General features: G+C 43.2%; 1 protein-coding gene across 1 annotated transcript in view; it reads left to right on the top strand.

Annotated features, from left to right (window-relative positions):
- Positions 1-1403: 1403 nt before the first annotated feature.
- zpbp2 (zona pellucida binding protein 2) overlaps positions 1404-21099 on the top strand; it is a 58471-nt gene continuing 38775 nt past the window's right edge. Inside the window, 1 exon segment of the mRNA XM_031894599.1 lies at positions 1404-1451. Coding sequence (XP_031750459.1) covers positions 1404-1451 — 48 coding nt within the window.

The following is a 21099-nucleotide window of genomic DNA, read 5'->3' as shown; positions in this document are numbered from 1 at the left end:
CTTCTATGGCGCCCGATCAAAATTTTCTAACCTGGCCGATCGACGAGCCGACCGATTTCAGCAGCTTCCTGCGACATCGGTCGGCTCGCTGACATACCATACACGCACCGATTATCGTACGAAACGAGGTTTCGTACGATAATATCGGTGCGTGTATGGCCACCTTAAGTGTCTATCGAATTGATTTTCCTTTTGCCTAGGGAAGCACCGAATCCACTATTTTCGCATTTGGCCGAACCCCGAATCCTTTGTAAAAGTTTCAGCCAATTACCGAACCGAATCCTGATTTCATCCTAATCCTTTCATCCTAATTTAATACAAGATGGGATACGGAAAGGTTAGAGAGAGTTACGCGTGCATCGAAAAACTTTCAACTTCTGTGGACACGAGGGCACCCACTCCGTTTAGAAGAAAGGAGGTTGGCCCTGGCGCCAAACGATCGAATTAGAACGATGGAATAGGCGCAGTTGGTTCAGGGACCGCATCAACGAGAGATGAGGATCTTCTCCCGATATCCGCCACATACGAGTGAGCGATCTTGGGAGAATCCAGGCTAATTCGATCGTTTGGCCCTGGGGCGGGTATAGGCGGTCCGGGGATCGCATCAACGAGCCGATGCAGTCCCTGATCCGACTAAATTTTTTAACCTGCCTGATCGATATTTGGCTGATTTCAGGCCAGATATCGGTCAGGCAGGCCCGTCGGTAGTGCCCATACACGGGCCGATAAGCTGCCAGGTCGGTCTAAGGGACCCATATCAGCAGCTACAATCAGCCCAAGTATGGCCACCTTAACACATTAATCAGAAATGCGGTTAAGCAAGGTACATTCTGCCACAGTAACAAATTCTAAACTAGCACTAGATGGCCATGGCCAGGGTCGGACTGGGCCGTCGGGACACCGGGAAAAATCTAGTGGGCCCCGGCAGCCCAGACCCGACCCTTGTCGGGGCTCCCCCTGCCCGGCTGCTCCTGCCCTGATGAATTCAATTTACGCGCTTGGGGGAGGACGTCGGGTAGGGGGCCCTATGAGGGGGATTAGGGGGGCTCTTTAGTGGAGGGGGGTGCGACAGGCACCTGCAGGGCCCCTGGGGCAGGAGCCCCGGTGGGCCCTTCACCCCCCAGTCCGACCCTGGCCATGGCCATCCTTAGTTACATCAATCCAAACACAGCCCAAATATTAATCAAAGCTGTGCCCTATCCAACCAGAAGCAGATAAATGAGCGTAACAGGGAACTCTATATGAAAAGTTGATTTTATTTTTATTTTATTACATCAAAAATAATAGCCAAATGTGTTTTGACCGTACGGTTCTTTGCCGGGGCACGTGCATTTTTTATTGCGGTCTATCATCCTTTATCAGATTACAATATCACTGCAGCTTTCAGGAAAGTCTCGGAACAGATGGCAGTTCCTGACAAAAGCTGCAGCAACGAAAGGAAGAGAACCCAGGTAAGTACAAGTGAAGCCAACGGACCTCCCAAAGTGCAAGCACCGCTCTCTTCCACCCAAACACAATCCCCTCAGTAGCTTAGTAGCTTCTAAGGGGATCCCCTCTGTATACGATACTACTAATACCTAATACTAACAGATCTGAAGCAAACGTCTAAGTGGCACTGAATGAAAAGCTTTGGCAAAAGCCGAGAAGGCCACATGTACGGCAACCCTACTGTCCAAGTTTGTCCTATTAAATTGGTCTGACATGATCTATCCTTTATAAAGCTATGCTTATTGCTACTTACGTCATTCTCCATGACATAATCTTAAATGTGATCCCTTAGCAAATCCTCAGATTGCCAATAACAGAAGTAGGACTTACAAGCCTATAACTGCCAGTACATTGTTACGGTATCCAGTGATCCGGCTAACACTAAACCAAGCTTTCTTAATATTTGTACTTGTACTACATTAGGCTCTGAGCTCTTGTTCACAATTTTGCTTAAACACTTTAGTACAGGGGTGGGCAAACTACGACCCACTGGCCTTTTTAATCCGGCCCACCGACTCCGGCCCCCTTAAAATAATTACGGGCGCTGATTGGTTGTGCCTCGTGTGTGCGCGTGACGTCAGCATGCACAGGGTGCAACCATATAAAAGGATGCAGTGGGGAGCCGGGAGATAGAAGCAACCAGAGGATGGAGGGAGCCGCCGGTCGCTGGGGGGGGGTGGGATGGAGGATGCTGGTGGGAGGACGCTGGGGGGGAGCTGAGGAATGGAGCCGGAGGATGCTGGGGGTGAAGCTGGAGGATACTGGGAGGCAGCTGGAGGATGCTGGGGGGGAGCTGGATGATGTTGGGGAGGATGCTGGGGGGAGCTGCAGGATGCTGGGGAGTGGAGCTGGAGGATGCTGGGGGGGGAGCTGCATGACAGGTGCAGCGTCGAGTCTGCAACCCTTACCCCTCCTTACCCCTCCACCCAATCTTAACCCCCTAACCTTTCCCCGAACAACACACTCGGACACCGTAGCTGGGAAGAGAAGGCCGCAGTTATTTATTTATTAACAATAACTTAACATCAGTTAACATTTGTAACATTATTAACTTGACAAAACCGTTTGTATAACAAACATTTTAACCAACAATTTACATTAACAACAATCCCTTACTCGCCTCCAAGGGGCTGGCCCTGCGCCCGAATTTAATGCCTGGTTCCTGCCTCCTTTTCGCCCGACCTAAATCGAGGCTAACTGCCGCTCAGGACCCCAGGCCAACCGGGCTACACTGTCCTTGCTTGACAAGTACTCCCCTTTAAACTTCCCCCTGGGGGCATGGAGTAAGTTACCCTCCGCTAACGACAACAACCCCCTATTATAGGGAGGGAGGGTGGGACGTTGAGAGCTGTTGATCCTCCTGCTGCCTGGAACCGAATGAAAGGTAAGCTGTCCTCACTCACTCCTCCCCTTGCTAAGCCTGGGAAACATCCAGGAGTCTCATTGGCCAGATCAAACGAAAACCCAAGACAGGAAGGGGGGAGGGGGGAAGGGCTGCCCTCCTAGCCCCGTCATGCCCTGCTTCCCTATACTGCGTTCCGGTTCATTGGGCCCCAGGATGCTGGGGAGTGGAGCTGGAGGATGCTGGGTGGGATGCTGGGGGGGAAGCTGAAAGGCCCTGTGATTTCTGCTTCCATTGCAACCAAAACATCTCTAGTTTTTATGAAGCCACACTCTCAAACCACATCTTTTTACTCATTTTAAAAAATTGGGATTACTCTTTGCTTGTGATGCAATCAGATCCTCGTTTATTGTGTTTGCCTTCCTCATTGCTTCTTTACAACACTTGTTATAATATTTATAGTTCCTAATAAAAAATGCCTATCCACTCTGCTTGAATGCTTTTCTTCATTTCTCTTATCAGTACCACGTATGTCTATAATGTATCAGACATTAACCATAAAAAATACTCATTCCGCATTGAACACCACTAGGAAACAGCACACAACAATTCTAGGTTTCCCCATAGACTTCAATAGAGTTTTTGTGTGATAAACACGTGATACGTTTTTCTCATTGAACTGCATCTGGTTCTATGGGAAAATCTGGATATGAATTAGTAGATAAACTTTTCTCATCAAACTGAATTCAATGAGAAAGCGTTATTTTACGGTTTATTATGTGAAAACTTATGAGCAAGATTCAATACAAGGAGTAAAAAACTTTTCTCCTTATCCAGTTTCAGTTTTCCCCATACATTTCACTTGCATTTCATTTGATAGACATTAATATACATTTTTTTCTCATTGCATTGTATCTGACTCTCTGGGCCAGATTTATGACAAAGACTAATCACTTAATGGAATTTCAGATTTTACCAAATAACCAGATGCGAGTCAATGAGAAAAACTTATTTCACTGTTCATTAAAAAAAAATTCTATTGAAGTCTAATAAGAAAAATGGAACTGAATTAGGAGAAAAGTTTTCATACACAGGTATAGGATCTGTTATCTGCCCGTTATCCAGAAAGCTCTGAATTATGGAAAGCCCGTCTCCCATAGACTGCATTTTAATCAAATAATTCAGAATTTTAAAATTGATTTCCTTGTAGTTATAAAACAGTACCTGTACTTGATCCCAACTAAGATATAATTACCCCTTATTGGGGCAGAACAGCCCTATTGGGTTTATTTCATGGTTAAATGATTCCCTTTTCTCTGTAATAATAAAACAGTACCTGTACTTGATCCCAACTAAGATATAATTACCCCTTATTGGGGCAGAACAGCCCTATTGGGTTTATTTCATGGTTAAATGATTCCCTTTTCTCTGTAATAATAAAACAGTACCTGTACTTGATCCCAACTAAGATATAATTACCCCTTATTGGGGCAGAACAGCCCTATTGGGTTTATTTAATGGTTAAATGATTCCCTTTTCTCTGTAATAATAAAACAGTACCTGTACTTGATCCCAACTAAGATATAATTACCCCTTATTGGGGCAGAACAGCCCTATTGGGTTTATTTCATGGTTAAATGATTCCCTTTTCTCTGTAATAATAAAACAGTACCTGTACTTGATCCCAACTAAGATATAATTACCCCTTATTGGGGCAGAACAGCCCTATTGGGTTTATTTCATGGTTAAATGATTCCCTTTTCTCTGTAATAATAAAACAGTACCTGTACTTGATCCCAACTAAGATATAATTACCCCTTATTGGGGCAGAACAGTCCTATTGGGTTTATTTAATGGTTAAATGATTCCCTTTTCTCTGTAATAATAAAACAGTACCTGTACTTGATCCCAACTAAGATATAATTACCCCTTATTGGGGCAGAACAGCCCTATTGGGTTTATTTCATGGTTAAATGATTCCCTTTTCTCTGTAATAATAAAACAGTACCTGTACTTGATCCCAACTAAGATATAATTACCCCTTATTGGGGGCAGAACAGCCCTATTGGGTTTATTTCATGGTTAAATGATTCCCTTTTCTCTGTAATAATAAAACAGTACCTGTACTTGATCCCAACTAAGATATAATTACCCCTTATTGGGGCAGAACAGTCCTATTGGGTTTATTTAATGGTTAAATTATTCCCTTTTCTCTGTAATAATAAAACAGTACCTGTACTTGATCCCAACTAAGATATAATTACCCCTTATTGGGGGCAGAACAGCCCTATTGGGTTTATTTAATGGTTAAATGATTCCCTTTTCTCTGTAATAATAAAACAGTACCTGTACTTGATCCCAACTAAGATATAATTACCCCTTATTGGGGCAGAACAGTCCTATTGGGTTTATTTAATGGTTAAATGATTCCCTTTTCTCTGTAATAATAAAACAGTACCTGTACTTGATCCCAACTAAGATATAATTACCCCTTATTGGGGGCAGAACAGCCCTATTGGGTTTAATTAACGTTTTATTGATATTTTAGTAGACTTAAGGTATGGAGATCCAAATCCCCCTTATCCGGATTACCCTTAGTCCTGAGCATTCTTGATAACTGGTCCTATATCTGTAACATAAAATAATCTCCTTATTAAACTGAACCAATCCATTGTGTGAAGATGCAAAAGATAATCATGTTGCGAGAGGTTCCCACAAAATTCCTTGAGAATTCACCAGTAAGTGGTATAACACAATCATATCTGTTCAGACACACCCTGATGTCCCTATTAGTATGAATTGATCTCAGGAGAAGGTCCAAGGCAAATTTGATAATCTGAAAAAAGTTTATGCCGTGGAAATTATTTGCCTATTGTAATCTGACTACGTTTTTATCTTGACCTTTGATAAACTGACCCCTTAGGTTGAAGACACACGGAGCTACTAGTAGCAGCTACTTGTCGTGGCTACAGAAACAGACAATACTGATCTCTTACTGATAATTGTCTCTACGTGTGTTTTAGCAGAGGCAACTCTCAGTATTGTCTATGGCAGGGGATTTTCTGTCGTTTAGCAGCTGTGAAAAAGTAGCTGCTACTAGTAGCTCCATGTGTCTTCACCCTTAGTATTACCAGCTGTAATCATTTAATACTTCAGATTTCTTTACTTATCAGACTAGTGTGTAGGTGTGTGAACAAGGAGTGAAAGTAAGACTGGTTCCGAGTAGCTTCATACTCATAGAAATGAGTAGACTCTTACAGTCATAGGTAAACAACAATATCTTATCCCAGAAAATCAGACTCGTCTTTAATTTAACGTTCATGTAGGAATAACACATCTCTATTGATTAAGTTGACAGCACTTTATATATAAATGACTAGAACCCCGTTTCTTTTTTGGTGCTAGTGAACCATTATTTGTCCCAAAAGTGAACGAAACTGTTATTACTATCAAATACACGTAATACTCTGAATAAATGCTAAACAGGTCTGAGCACTCAGTTCTCAAAAGTCATTCAGGATCAGGCAATCATAGCTCTCCCTCAGGGTCAGTGATTAGCCAGGTATAATATAGAAAAGGAATTTATTGTAGAAGAAGAATTCTAAATTTTAATATATGGAGCAAATACAACATGCTTAGTTCAACGATTGTTTTCTCCCCATAAATATAATATATAAAACATAGAATGCAATGAATACTGATACAGGTATGGGATCCCTTATCCGGAAACCTGTTATCCAGAAAGTTCCGAATTACGGAAAGGCCATCTCCCATAGACTCCATTATAAGCAAATAATTCTAATTTATAAAAATGATTTCCTTTTTTTTCTGTAATAATAAAATAATACCTTCTACTTCATGCCAACTAAGATATAATTAATCCTTATTGGGGGCATTGGTTAAATGATTCCCTTTTCTATGTAATAATAAAACAGTACCTGTACTTGATCCCAACTAAGATATAATTACCCCTTATTGGGGGCAGAACAGCCCTATTGGGTTTATTTCATGGTTAAATGATTCCCTTTTCTCTGTAATAATAAAACAGTACCTGTACTTGATCCCAACTAAGATATAATTACCCCTTATTGGGGGCAGAACAGTCCTATTGGGTTTATTTCATGGTTAAATGATTCCCTTTTCTCTGTAATAATAAAACAGTACCTGTACTTGATCCCAACTAAGATATAATTACCCCTTATTGGGGGCAGAACAGCCCTATTGGGTTTATTTCATGGTTAAATGATTCCCTTTTCTCTGTAATAATAAAACAGTACCTGTACTTGATCCCAACTAAGATATAATTGCCCCTTATTGGGGGCAGAACAGCCCTATTGGGTTTATTTAATGGTTAAATGATTCCCTTTTCTCTGTAATAATAAAACAGTATCTGTACTTGATCCCAACTAAGATATAATTACCCCTTATTGGGGGCAGAACAATCCTATTGGGTTTATTTAATGGTTAAATGATTCCCTTTTCTCTGTAATAATAAACAGTACCTGTACTTGATCCCAACTAAGATATAATTACCCCTTATTGGGGCAGAACAGTCCTATTGGGTTTATTTAATGGTTAAATGATTCCCTTTTCTCTGTAATAATAAAACAGTACCTGTACTTGATCCCAACTAAGATATAATTACCCCTTATTGGATGCAGAACAGCCCTATTGGGTTTATTTAATTTTTAAATTATTTTTTAGTAGACTTAAGGTATCCAAATTACAGAAAGATCCCTTATCTGGAAAACCCCAGGTCCCGAGCATTGTGGATAACAGGTCCCATACCTGTACTGGTTCCCCATGCAGGGAGTATAGTGAGCCCTGTTCACATTTCTGAGAGCTTGAGTTCTTTGCGCTCACTTTCAGTCTCTCCATGGTTTATGGGCACAGACCCAGTTACAACTAGAGCCCCCGGGATGAGAAGAACGTCATTCTCTGATGTATTTTGCAGGTGCAATCACCAGAACGGGCTCCGTGCCAAGCACAAAGGGGAAACGGACTACCTTCATGTGAGATTAGGAACAAAATGAAGGCTTTAGAGAACTTGTCATGAAGAAAGAGTTTCCCAGCTGCGCAATTGTGTAAAAATAACCACCGCAGCCAAATATCTTCATAGAATAATCACAGAAAGGTTTTTATAAGCCTATACTGCCTCACTCTATTCATATTCCCAGGGTTGGACTGGGCCGCCGGGACACCGGGAAGAATCCTGATGGGCCCCAGCCTTAGTGGGTAGCCCAGACCCGACCCTTGCCGGCGCTCCCCCTGCCCAACCGTTCCTCCCCTGATGCGTTAAATTTACGCCCACTCAAGGGAGGAAGTCTGGTGGGGGACCCTGCGGGGGGTTACGGGGGCCCCTGCAGGGGGGTTAGGGGACGCGGCCGGCGGGGGCACCTCCAGGGCCCCTGGGGTGGGAGCCCCGGTGGGCCCTTCACCCCCCAGTCTGACCCTGAATACTCCCATTACCTTTATGGTGGTACAGGTGACAATGGGGTATCTGTGGAAAGGAACAGGTTTCATTATTTGGCTAGGGTGGGCTTCTTAAAGAGATACTGACACCAGAAATGAATCTTTTTTTGCAACTGTCATAACATTGTCTTTCTGTGCATTTTGCCATAGAAGTGTTTGCCCAATGCTTTTACATTCCCTATCTGATCCCCCATGTTCCTCTATAAGGGGGCGGCCATATTTGTCTGTTAGCATTAGAAGCTATAACTGACAGGCTGAGAAGGGACAGTCAGGTTAGCAAAACAGTCAGGTTTAGGAACTTCAAGTAACAATTACTTACAAAACCAAACCTGTCAGCGAAAAACGATTAACATGACCTATAGGCAACTTTTTAGGCGCATTATAAAAGAGTAGTAAAAAAGTAAAGGCAAGAAACCGGCGATGAAACCTTTCTAGTAACAAATGCCAATTTCCAAGCTTTCCTCCTACTCAAGCTTGGGTTGGTTCTTTGGTCACTGGACACAGTGCTGCATAAATTGTTTATCATGCCAACTATTTGGTGCTTTATAAGTACTTATTAGTACTAGTAAAATAATAATATCCACTTAAATTGACCTTATTGCCAGTAAAAGACTTCTTTTCCCTTAGGCCAATAAACTTTGCTCCACGTATACATTAATATACAGTATATTAACACCTTCGATGTTCCACAGGAAAAAGCATATTGCTGAGGCCAAAAAAGGAGGTACCAAGTGCAATACTACTTCTTTCGCTTTTGGTTACCCGCCCCCTGAAGCCCACTCTAACAGTAAGTATTTTTATACACTACAGAAAATGCCACACTACCGCCCCTATCAAGCTCCATCCTGTCGGCACAGTTTATGGGAGTGAATTCAGAAGTGTTACATTTTAGGTCAATGTGTAAAGAGCACAAAGAGCTGCTGTTTGACACTGAACTTTACATTTTTGTTCCACTTTTCTTATCTTAAATGCAATCGTTGTTTCCTAATTTTTGGCAAACAAGCACAAGAAGGTTTATCTGCCCCGTAGCATCAGTTTATCAGTGATTCCGTTTTAGGCGAGACTAATTATTAGCAAAACTGCATAGAAAGAAAAGAAGGATGAGCAAGTTTCTAGAATAAGTACTCAATTCCACTTATTTACCCTATATATTAAATAAAAGACACAGGTTAGGAAGAAAGATATGGGGTACAGGGAGTATCCATGATAAAAGAGGAGCAAAAAAAAGAGTGGAAATAGCCCAAGAGGCGGTCAAAGATATAATAAGGGTGAAAATACAGCAAAAGAGTGAAAAGAGAAAGAGGTCAGAATTCAGTGCAAAGAGAGAAGAAACCCAGGGAGAGAAAAGTGAAGGAAAGCAGCAAAGGAGGTGATAAAGAAGTGACAAAAAGTGTTCCAAAGTGTTGAAAGAAAGGACACTGGGGAGGACTAATATTTAGACAGATAGATAGATACTGTAGATAGATACAATAGATACGATAGATAGACAGACAGAAGATAGAAAGAGATAGATAGATAGATAGATAGATAGATAGATAGATAGATAGATGATTGATAGATAGATAGATAGATGATAGATGATAGATAGATAGATAGATAGATAGATGATTGATAGATAGATAGATAGATAGATAGATAGATGATAGATAGATGATAGATAGATAGATAGATGATAGATAGATAGATAGATAGATAGATGGATAGATGGATAGATGATAGCTAGACAGACAGACACAGAGAGAGAGAGAGAGAGATGGATAGGATAGATAGATAGATAGATAGATAGATAGATAGATAGATAGTAGATAGACAGTAGATAGAAAATCCCCATTGATATAGTCAGATATAAACATAAATAATCATTAATAAATTGGTATTTCCTTGCCTACAATGAATTTGACTGTAAATGATATTAATAACTGGGTACCCACTCACCCCTGGTTATACTGTTCTATTATTTTATTATCTAGAAATTAGATTTTAATAAACCTCGGCGCTATCAACTCTCACTTCTGTATAAAAGATTGTTTCATATTTGGCAATTCTGTGGCCTGAGAAAGTTAGAGAGACACAAACAATGAAGTATCAAACTAGAATATTTCCTTTGGTTCAATGCAAGTATGGGATTAGGGAAGCCATAACTCGGATAGCTCGGAGGTACAGGAATGCCATTTTCCAGTCCTAATAATTTGTATTTTTCTACTTCTCTACAATAAAACTGCTTTTCTTGGTGGCTACTAAGCCAGCTTAAATCCATGTTGGTGACAAAGGGATTCTATAGTTTCTTTAGCAGCCTAAAAAAGCTTTAGGTCCCCAGCATTTGGATAAAATATACCGTACTTACTGTATATATAATAGAGGCATAGTAGAACATTTGTTATTTATAACAATACCAATATACGTTCAAACCATTTTGCTATTAAGCATAGGAAATAAAATGGCTGGATGCATACAGAGCATTAGTCAGGAGCCCTTATGTGACCTCTGTACATCTGCCCACCTACCCAGCCACTGGGGCTGCTGTTTATAAAGTTATGACCTGTCCCTAAACAACATTTTAGAAATATTTCTTAGATCTCTTCTACTTGCACCTCCAGGGGGCAAGAAATCCTAAGGAAGATTAGAGGGGTCACTCTTATTGTCCTTAAGGTTTGCAGGGTTGGATGTTTTAGTGTCTTATAGTTTAGCCAGCAATTGCTGATTGGACATTACTGAATCCTAGATTCCACTATTTGAGTACAAAATATTATTATATGAACTAAATAAATATGAGTTTCAGGTACATATAATACCAACCAATTAGCACAAACAGAAGTTGGTGGTGTATTGTGAGTAAAACAAGGATACTCCTATGGAGTCTGGATTTTCTTTTACAGGTATGGGACCCATTAGGTATCAGGTCTCTCCCATAGACTCTATTTTAAAAAAATATTTCCCTTTTCTCTGTAATAATAAAACAGTACCTGTACTTGATCCCAACTAAGATATAATTACCCCTTATTGGGGGCAGAACAATTCTATTGGGTTTATTTAATGGTTAAATGATTCCCTTTTCTCTGTAATAATAAAACAGTACCTGTACTTGATCCCAACTAAGATATAACTACCCCTTATTGGGGGCAGAACAGCCCTATTGGGTTTATTTATTGGTTAAATGATTCCCTTTTCTCTGTAATAATAAAACAGTACCTGTACTTGATCCCAACTAAGATATAATTACCCCTTATTGGGGCAGAACAGCCCTATTGGGTTTATTTCATGGTTAAATGATTCCCTTTTCTCTGTAATAATAAAACAGTACCTGTACTTGATCCCAACTAAGATATAATTACCCCTTATTGGGGCAGAACAGCCCTATTGGGTTTATTTCATGGTTAAATGATTCCCTTTTCTCTGTAATAATAAAACAGTACCTGTACTTGATCCCAACTAAGATATAATTACCCCTTATTGGGGGCAGAACAGCCCTATTGGGTTTATTTCATGGTTAAATGATTCCCTTTTCTCTGTAATAATAAAACAGTACCTGTACTTGATCCCAACTAAGATATAATTACCCCTTATTGGGGCAGAACAGCCCTATTGGGTTTATTTCATGGTTAAATGATTCCTTTTTCTCTGTAATAATAAAACAGTACCTGTACTTGATCCCAACTAAGATATAATTACCCCTTATTGGGGGCAGAACAGCCCTATTGGGTTTATTTAATATTTGAATTATTTTTAGCAGACTTAAGTTATGGAGATCCAAATTACGGAAAGATCCCTTATCCGGAAAACCCCAGGTCCTGAGCATTCTGGATAACAGGTCCCATACCTGTACTATGAGAATTACCGACTTGTTCATTCAGTTTTCAGAGTAATTTGAAAACATCAGCTATAAAGTTTGAACCTCAACTAAGACACGGCGGATGGATTTCATTTGGAAAAACGCGTTGAACTCCAGCTGTGCCCCTCCCTTCCCATCCCTCTCCCTCTCACCTGCCATGGTGCCGCTCTTTCCAAAGATCCCTCCGCCGCGCTCTGCCCCACGTGTTTCTCCTGCTGCCGCGCAGTCTCCAAGTAGCAGCCAGGCGGGAGATTCCTAGCGAGCAGCCTCGCCTTCCGGAGGGATGAGGCGTCATGTGACGGAACCCGCTGAGAGACTTCAGTAACAGAGCCGCGGCTACTTAAAGTGCAGTGAATATGCATGGGGTGGGTGGGGCTTTGCTGCAATGTCGCTGTCTGTTCCTCCCCCCCCCCTCTGGCAGCAGCACAAGCAGAGAGACACAGAGGGAGGAAACTGAGAGGTTTTTCCCTGCTACTGTTGAGTAAAGGTTTTTTTAACCTGCCTGATCGATATTTGCCCGATTTCAGGCCAGATATCGGTTGGGCAGGCTCGTCATTAGTGCCCCTACATGGGCCGATTAGCTGCCGAATCAGTCTAAAGGTGGCCATACATGGGCCAATTCTAGCTGCCAATATTGGTCCCTAAAGGTGGCCATACACGGGCCAATTCTAGCTGCAGAATCAGTCTAAAGGTGGCCATACACGGGCCAATTCTAGCTGCAGAATCAGTCTAAAGGTGGCCATACACGGGCCAATTCTAGCTGCCGAATCAGTCTAAAGGTGGCCATACACGGGCCAATTCTAGCTGCCGAATCAGTCTAAAGGTGGCCATACACGGGCCAATTCTAGCTGCCGAATCAGTCTAAAGGTGGCCATACACGGGCCAATTCTAGCTGCCGAATCAGTCTAAAGGTGGCCATACACGGGCCAATTCTAGCTGCCGATATTGTTCCCTAAAGGTGGCCATACACGGGCCAATTCTAGCTGCCGATATTGGTCCCTAAAGGTGGCCATACACGGGCCGATTTCAGCTGCCGATATTGTCCCTAAAGGTGGCCATACACGGGCCAATTCCAGCTGCCAATATTGTCCCTAAAGGTGGCCATACACGGGCCGATTCCAGCTGCCGATATTGTCCCTAAAGGTGGCCATACACGGGCTGATTCCAGCTGCCGATATTGTCCCTAAAGGTGGCCATACGCTGGCCAATTCTAGCTGCCGATATTGGTCCCTAAAGGTGGCCATACACGGGCCGATTCCAGCTGCCGATATTGGTCCCTAAAGGTGGCCATACACGGGCCGATTCTAGCTGCCGATATTGGTCCCTAAAGGTGGCCATACACGGGCCGATTCTAGCTGCCGATATTGGTCCCTAAAGGTGGCCATACACGGGCCGATTCTAGCTGCCGATATTGGTCCCTAAAGGTGGCCATACACGGGCCGATTCTAGCTGCCGATATTGGTCCCTAAAGGTGGCCATACACGGGCCGATTCTAGCTGCCGATATTGGTCCCTAAAGGTGGCCATACAGGGGCCGATTCCAGCTGCCGATATTGTCCCTAAAGGTGGCCATACACGGGCCAATTCTAGCTGCCGATATTGGTCCCTAAAGGTGGCCATACACGGGCCAATTCTAGCTGCCGATATTGGTCCCTAAAGGTGGCCATACAGGGGCCGATTCCAGCTGCCGATATTGTCCCTAAAGGTGGCCATACACGGGCCAATTCTAGCTGCCGATATTGGTCCCTAAAGGTGGCCATACACGGACCGATTCTAGCTGCCGATATTGTCCCTAAAGGTGGCCATACATGGGCCAATTCTAGCTGGCGATATTGGTCCCTAAAGGTGGCCATGCACGCTGTGATCTTCTCCCGATATCCCCACCTACCGGTGAATTTAGTCTAATTTAGCCATTTGGCCCTGGGGCCAAAGGATCGAATTAGAAGGCTGGAATAGGCGCAGTCGGTTCAGGGGCCACATCAATGAGCTGATGCGGTCCCCGTTCCGACTAAATTTCTTAACCTGCCCAATCGATATCTGCCCGATTTCAGGCCAGATATCGGTCGGGCAGGCCCGTCGGTAGTGCCCCTACATGGACTAAGGGCCACCTTTTTTGGAAGCTTATCGGCCCGTGTTGGGACACTAACGACCGACATGTGGCCTGAAATCGGGCAGATATCGATCGGGCAGGTTAAAAAATTTAGTCAGATCGGGGACCGCATTGGCTCGTTGATGTGGCCCCCAAACCAACTGCGCCTATTATTCGATCGTTTGGCCCTACCCGTACGTGGGGATATCGGGAGAAGATCCGCTCGCTTGGCGTGTATGGGCATCTTAAAGCCTGTCAGTCAGTGCTGTGACCACTTCCTGTGGGACACTCCCATCTTTCATTTGGCTCTGGCTTCAGGCTTGAGAGGTTGTCTGTGCCTCTCCCATATAATGAGAGGTAAAATGCTTTCAAAACATCTTTCTGCTTCATTGCACATTCTGAGGGAGGATGAATATTAGAACTGAATATGAACTTTATATAAAATGTCTCCTTTAATCCGTGTAGTACCAGCTGTACTTATCTATCAGCAGAGGCTGTGAGGGTCTCACGGAATGTTAATGTATTTAATATAAGTGCAATAAAGGGTGTGTTTATAAATATTTGAATGTCCGGCTGTAAGGAATAAAGCCCGGGTAGCACGGCCAATATTTGGGCCACGCCTGCTTTGCGACCACGCCCCCACATGCCACACCCACTTTACATGCCCCAGATGTGCCAGTATAATCACTAAATAAAAAGAATAAAGGACATATTAACCTCAAAGGTGCCAGTATGACTACATTAAATTGATAAAGGGCATATTAACCCCAGACATGCCAGTAAAATTACTAAATGAAACTGATAAAGGGCATATTAACTTCAGACATGCCAACAGTTCTGTGCATTTGCCATAGTTATAAACAGGGCCAATTCCAGCGGTACATAAATCTATGTTATTTCCTTCTATTCTTAATCATTTGATAGCAACGCAATATTAATGTAGCACTAGAATTTCTAGCCATATTAACATGGCCAGCCTAAGGTTCCCAAACTTATAAGGGCCCCTTTTTAAATTTCTGCTGTGGATCAGCAATACCTCTGTCTTCTAATCTCCTGCATACTGTGCTCTGTCAGAGATTCCCAGGAGAGAGAGATATATGTTAGGGCCACATCCCCTATCCCCCCACCACCACAGGAGCCCCCCTAACCCCCTGCAGGGCCCCCCACACAATGTCCTTCCCGGAGCACACGTAAATTTAACGCATCAGGGGAGGAACGGTCGGGCAGGGGGAGCGCCGCAAGGGTCTGGGCCACCGGGCCCACTAGGGCCAGGGCCCACCGGGATTTTTCCCGGTGTCCCAGCGGCCCAGTCCGACCCTGGCGCCAATGCCAATAGTTGACCAGTGCCTGTCACAATTAAACATCAAGATAAGGCTGTGAGCTTGGGGTAGCAGGGGAGATTCAACAGAAAGGGGGCGGGGCTTTATTCCCCGGAGCAGAGCAGGCACAGCAATTAAATGGCAATGCTGAGCGGGACATCTAACAATGAATCTGGGACAGCGGGCAGTGCTTTCAAAATCGGGGCTGTCCCGCTGAAAGCAGGCGGGTCGGGAGGCATGTGAATTGCATGTGGCGGATGCAATAACCCCACCCTGTGACATCACATGGACAATGATGTCATAAGGTTGCCACCTTTTGTGGAAAAAAGTATTGGAATACCTTCCTATATATTTACCTTTATTTCCAAAAAATAACAATGTAATCCAGCATGATTTTTACGGCTCAGTCCTATAAAATACTGGCCAGATGGCAACTATGGTGTCGGCAATGCACTGCGCCAATGTCCTTGTGCACGACTCTCTGTCTGGGTTTATAGCCCATCGAAGGTGGCACCCATATGAACCAGCCTCCCTTCCTTCCACTTAATCAGCCTCCCTTCCTTCCACTTAATCAGCCTCCCTTCCTTCCACTCCATAACCATAAAGCGGTCACTTTCTCCTGATACCTCTGCCTTTGAATGGTGGATAAATGTAAGGGTTAGATTTAGATCTGGGGCGCCCATTGGCCACTTGAATCCCCTGCCCCCACCTTGTCACCCCCACACGCTCACACCCACCCCCCCCCCAATGTTAATAATAAGACGACATATAGAGGAAGGCTGGGATCTTTTTTCCAGATAAGGAGGCTATCCTAGCCATGGGGCAGTGAGAAAACAGTCTGGTATTCTGTGTTCTGTTTTGTTATTTGAATCGGAAATTCATACAGGAAGAAACCCACCAGCAATGCATCTGATGGCATAGGGAATCACCAGAGTGGGGTATAGAGCATTTAAAGACCCCGGCATAGATACAACCCCATTTTCCAGGCAACCGTTCCTTCAGTATGCACTGTATGCTGGATTTTGGACTGGTGCTGCCCTAAGGTGTTTCCGGTACCCTACCCCCCACCCTATCACTGCCCCTGCTGCTGGAGTTAAGGTCCCCATACACATTGAGATCTGCTCGCCTAGCGAGGTCGCCAAGAGAGCAGATCTTCTCCCGATATCCTCACCTACGGGTGGGCAATATCAGGTGAATTCAGGCTAATTCATTCGTTTGGTCCTGGGGCTTAGAACACCGGTAATAGGCGCAATCAGTTCAGGGACCACATCAACGAACCGATGCGGTCCCCAATCCGACTAAATGTTTTAACCTGCCCGATCGATATCTGCCCAATTTCAGGCCAGATATCGGTCGGGCAGGCCCGTCGGTAGTGCCCATACACGGGCCGATAAGCTGCCGAATCTGTCTAAGGCAGTGGTTCTCAACCTTCCTAATGCCGCGACCCTTTAATACAGTTCCTCATGTTGTGGTGACCCCCAACCATAGAGAGGTGGTATCTTGGTTCCTAAGACCATTGGAAATATGTGTTTTCCGATGGTCTTAGGTGACCCCTGTGAAAGGGTCGTTCGACCCCCAAAGGGGTCCCGACCCACAGGTTGAGAACCGCTGGTCTAAGGGACCCATATCGGCAGCTACTATCGGCCTGTGTATGGCCACCTTTAATCAGTAAGTATCCAGGGGCAGAAGAGGAGGGTTCCCCCCCCCCACAGCAAATCTTATTTTATCATATAGGTACCTGGCCTCCCCCCAAAGCTTCAGCCCTAGGCATGGCCCTCAGGTGCCTATATGGCAAATACAGAACATTATATGTCACTGCCACCTTGTGTTTTCTCTCCTTTTAAATCTCTATGAGTAGGTCCCACTGTACTCCCTGTATTAATCAATATATTTATCTGTTGTATGGAAATATATAAACCCATTTATTGCACAGTGATACGCTGCTCCCCAGCGACTATCTTACCTACCTGGCATGGGCGGGGACATACACTGGGGGAGGGGTTTAGGGGAAGGACCAGGTAGTTGAGCATCGGACACCTCCAAAGTTTTTTTTTGGGGGGGGGGCCCAGTGCATTATTTTTACACCACTTGTGTGGTACATGTTAATAATCATCATCTATATACTATATATCCCTGGCACTTTATTTATATGGGATAATATTACCAACTATACAATATGGCGTCACAAGTGAAAGGGCGCTGGACAATGCCAATGTCTTGAGAAAGGTCTCCTGAGAGTCCGACCTAAATAAATATTTGTGAAAATATCCCTTTTATTAGGGTGTTATGGTTTATTTTCTGGTTTGTTGAAAAGTCAGGCGGCAATAGCTCAAACTGAAGACTGTCAAGCTGTTTTGATATACAGGCCCCCTATGCTGAAAGGTACTGTTTGGGTACCTCAGCATATACATATATATATACAGTATGTAGTACAGGTATGGGGTCCCTTATCTGGAAACCCATTATCCAGAATGTTCCAAATTATGGAAAGGCCATCTCCCAAAGACTCCATTATAAGCAAATAATTTTTTTAAAAAAAGGGAATCATTTAACCATGAAATAAACCCAATAGGGCTGTTCTGCCCCAATAAGGGGTAATTATATCTTAGTTGGGATCAAGTACAGGTACTGTTTTATTATTACAGAGAAAAGGGAATCATTTAACCATTAAATAAACCCAATAGGGCTGTTCTGCCCCAATAAGGGGTAATTATATCTTAGTTGGGATCAAGTACAGGTACTGTTTTATTATTACAGAGAAAAGGGAATCATTTAACCATGAAATAAACCCAATAGGGCTGTTCTGCCCCCAATAAGGGGTAATTATATCTTAGTTGGGATCAAGTACAGGTACTGTTTTATTATTACAGAGAAAAGGGAATCATTTAACCATTAAATAAACCCAATAGGGCCGTTCTGCCCCCAATATGGGGTAATTATATCTTAGTTGGGATCAAGTACAGGTACTGTTTTATTATTACAGAGAAAAGGGAATCATTTAACCATTAAATAAACCCAATAGGGCCGTTCTGCCCCCAATAAGGGGTAATTATATCTTAGTTGGGATCAAGTACAGGTACTGTTTTATTATTACAGAGAAAGGGGAATCATTTAAACATGAAATAAACCCAATAGGGCTGTTCTGCCCCCAATAAGGGGTAATTAACTAATTATATCTTAGTTGGGATCAAGTACAGGTACTGTTTTATTATTACAGAGAAAAGGGAATCATTTAACCATGAAATAAGCCCAATAGGGCCGTTCTGCCCCCAATATGGGGTAATTATATCTTAGTTGGGATCAAGTACAGGTACTGTTTTATTATTACAGAGAAAAGGGAATCATTTAACCATTAAATAAACCCAATAGGGCCGTTCTGCCCCCAATAAGGGGTAATTATATCTTAGTTGGGATCAAGTACAGGTACTGTTTTATTATTACAGAGAAAGGGGAATCATTTAAACATGAAATAAACCCAATAGGGCTGTTCTGCCCCCAATAAGGGGTAATTAACTAATTATATCTTAGTTGGGATCAAGTACAGGTACTGTTTTATTATTACAGAGAAAGGGGAATCATTTAAACATGAAATAAACCCAATAGGACTGTTCTGCCCCCAATAAGGGGTAATTATATCTTAGTTGGGATCAAGTACAGGTACTGTTTTATTATTACAGAGAAAAGGGAATCATTTAACCATGAAATAAACCCAATAGGGCTGTTCTGCCCCCAATAAGGGGTAATTATATCTTAGTTGGGATCAAGTACAGGTACTGTTTTATTATTACAGAGAAAAAGGAAATCAGTTTTAAAATTCTGAATTATTTGATTAAAATGGAGTCTATGGCAGACAGGCTTTCCGTAATTCGGAGCTTTGTGGATAATGGGTTTCCGGATAAGGAAAGAAAAATTTGTGCAATAATCCAGTTCAGTGAATCCTTGTAACAGCAGGAAAAAACCCGTAAATAACCATTTTGTGACAGACTTGTTTCCCGTGTTTACGCTAAGCTTTCAAAGCGACGTTTTTCCTTTAAATAGTCTTGTGGTAAACCAAAGGACATCCTTAGGTGTCCAAACCCAGATTAATTCTCTTGGTGGTGGCACAATAAGTTATTGTGGTGTTTAAATGAGGTTTCGGGGAATTTTATTTCCCTTTCTATGACTTGTGGGAAGCACAGACACATTCACACCTTGCACCGCATTCACTAGCATGTAAGGGGCAATTGAAGTGGGAGGAGTTTATTGCAGATTCTGGGACTTTTGTTTTACTGTACTTTCTGGGGCAACTTTGTATTAATAATGTAGACGAATGAAAAATAAGAGTTTTAATAAACAGTCTGATAGGCAATAACATTCATATATTGACACCGGGAAAAGTCGTGGTGGGCCACGGCCCTAGTGGGCCCCGGCGGCACAGACCCGACCCTTGGTGGTGCTCCCCCTGCCCGACTGCTCCTTCCCTGATGTGTTCAATTTACGTTCGCTCAGAATGTCGGGTGGGGGACCCTGTGGGGGTGGTTGGGGACCAGTGGGCCCTGCACCCCCCAGTCTGACCCTGTTGTCATAAAACATGTCAACTCTCCAGCTGCAACATCACCCAAGGCTGGACTCAGGCTTTAAATCCCCATTATCATTAGATAATGAAATGATGGATGTAACACATTATTTATACCAATAATATCCACTTTCAATCATTTGTAGTTCCAGCGTATTATCTTTAGGGAAATCAACAAACACATCAGTTGCTCAGGGTCTTCCCCTTAAGGGTGAAGACACACAGAGCTACTAGTAGCAACTACTTGTCACGCCTACTAAAACAGACAATGCTGATCATTTACTGATAATTGTCTCTATGTGTGTTTTAGCAGAGGCAATTCTCACTATTGTCTATGGCAGGGGATTTTTTGGCGTTTAGTAGCTGTGAAAAAGTAGCTGCTACTAAGTAGCTCCGTGTGTCTTCAACCTAAAACATCAAGATGGGACATGTTGTATTCACAGATACCAGAGGGTTTCTTCACTCTTTGGAGGATGTTAGAATAGAGAATCTCCTTATTATCTTTCCACGGTCTTACATTTTTATCTTCTAGGGCAGGGGTCCCCAACCTTTCTTACTCGTGAGCCACAGTCAAATATAAAAAGACTTGGGGAGCAACACAAGCACCATAAAAGTTCATGGCGGAGCCAAATAAGGGCTGTGATTGGCTATTAGGCAGCCTCTATGCACCCTATCAGCTTACAGGGGGCTTTATTTGGTAGGAAATCTTGTTTTTATTCAACCAAAACTTGCCCCCAAGTCAGGAATTCAAAAATAACTCCCTGGTTTGGGGGCACTGAGAGCAACATCCAAGGGGTTGGGGAGCAACATGTTGCTAAAGAAAAACCCACCAGCACACCCTGGCCAGATATCGATCAGGCAGGTTAGAATATCCAGTCGGATCGGGGACCACATCAGCTCGTTGATGCGGTCCCAAAACTGACTGCCCCATTGCTGTGTGTAGAATTCGATTGTTTGGCCCCAGGGCCAAATGATCAAATTCACCTATATGCCTCTCCGATATCGC

The sequence above is a fragment of the Xenopus tropicalis genome, chromosome 10 (assembly GCF_000004195.4).
Source record: "Xenopus tropicalis strain Nigerian chromosome 10, UCB_Xtro_10.0, whole genome shotgun sequence".
NCBI classification, from domain to species: Eukaryota; Metazoa; Chordata; class Amphibia; order Anura; family Pipidae; genus Xenopus; species Xenopus tropicalis.
Note: the sequence above shows the minus strand (reverse complement) of the source record. Positions and strands in the feature narration are given on the sequence as shown.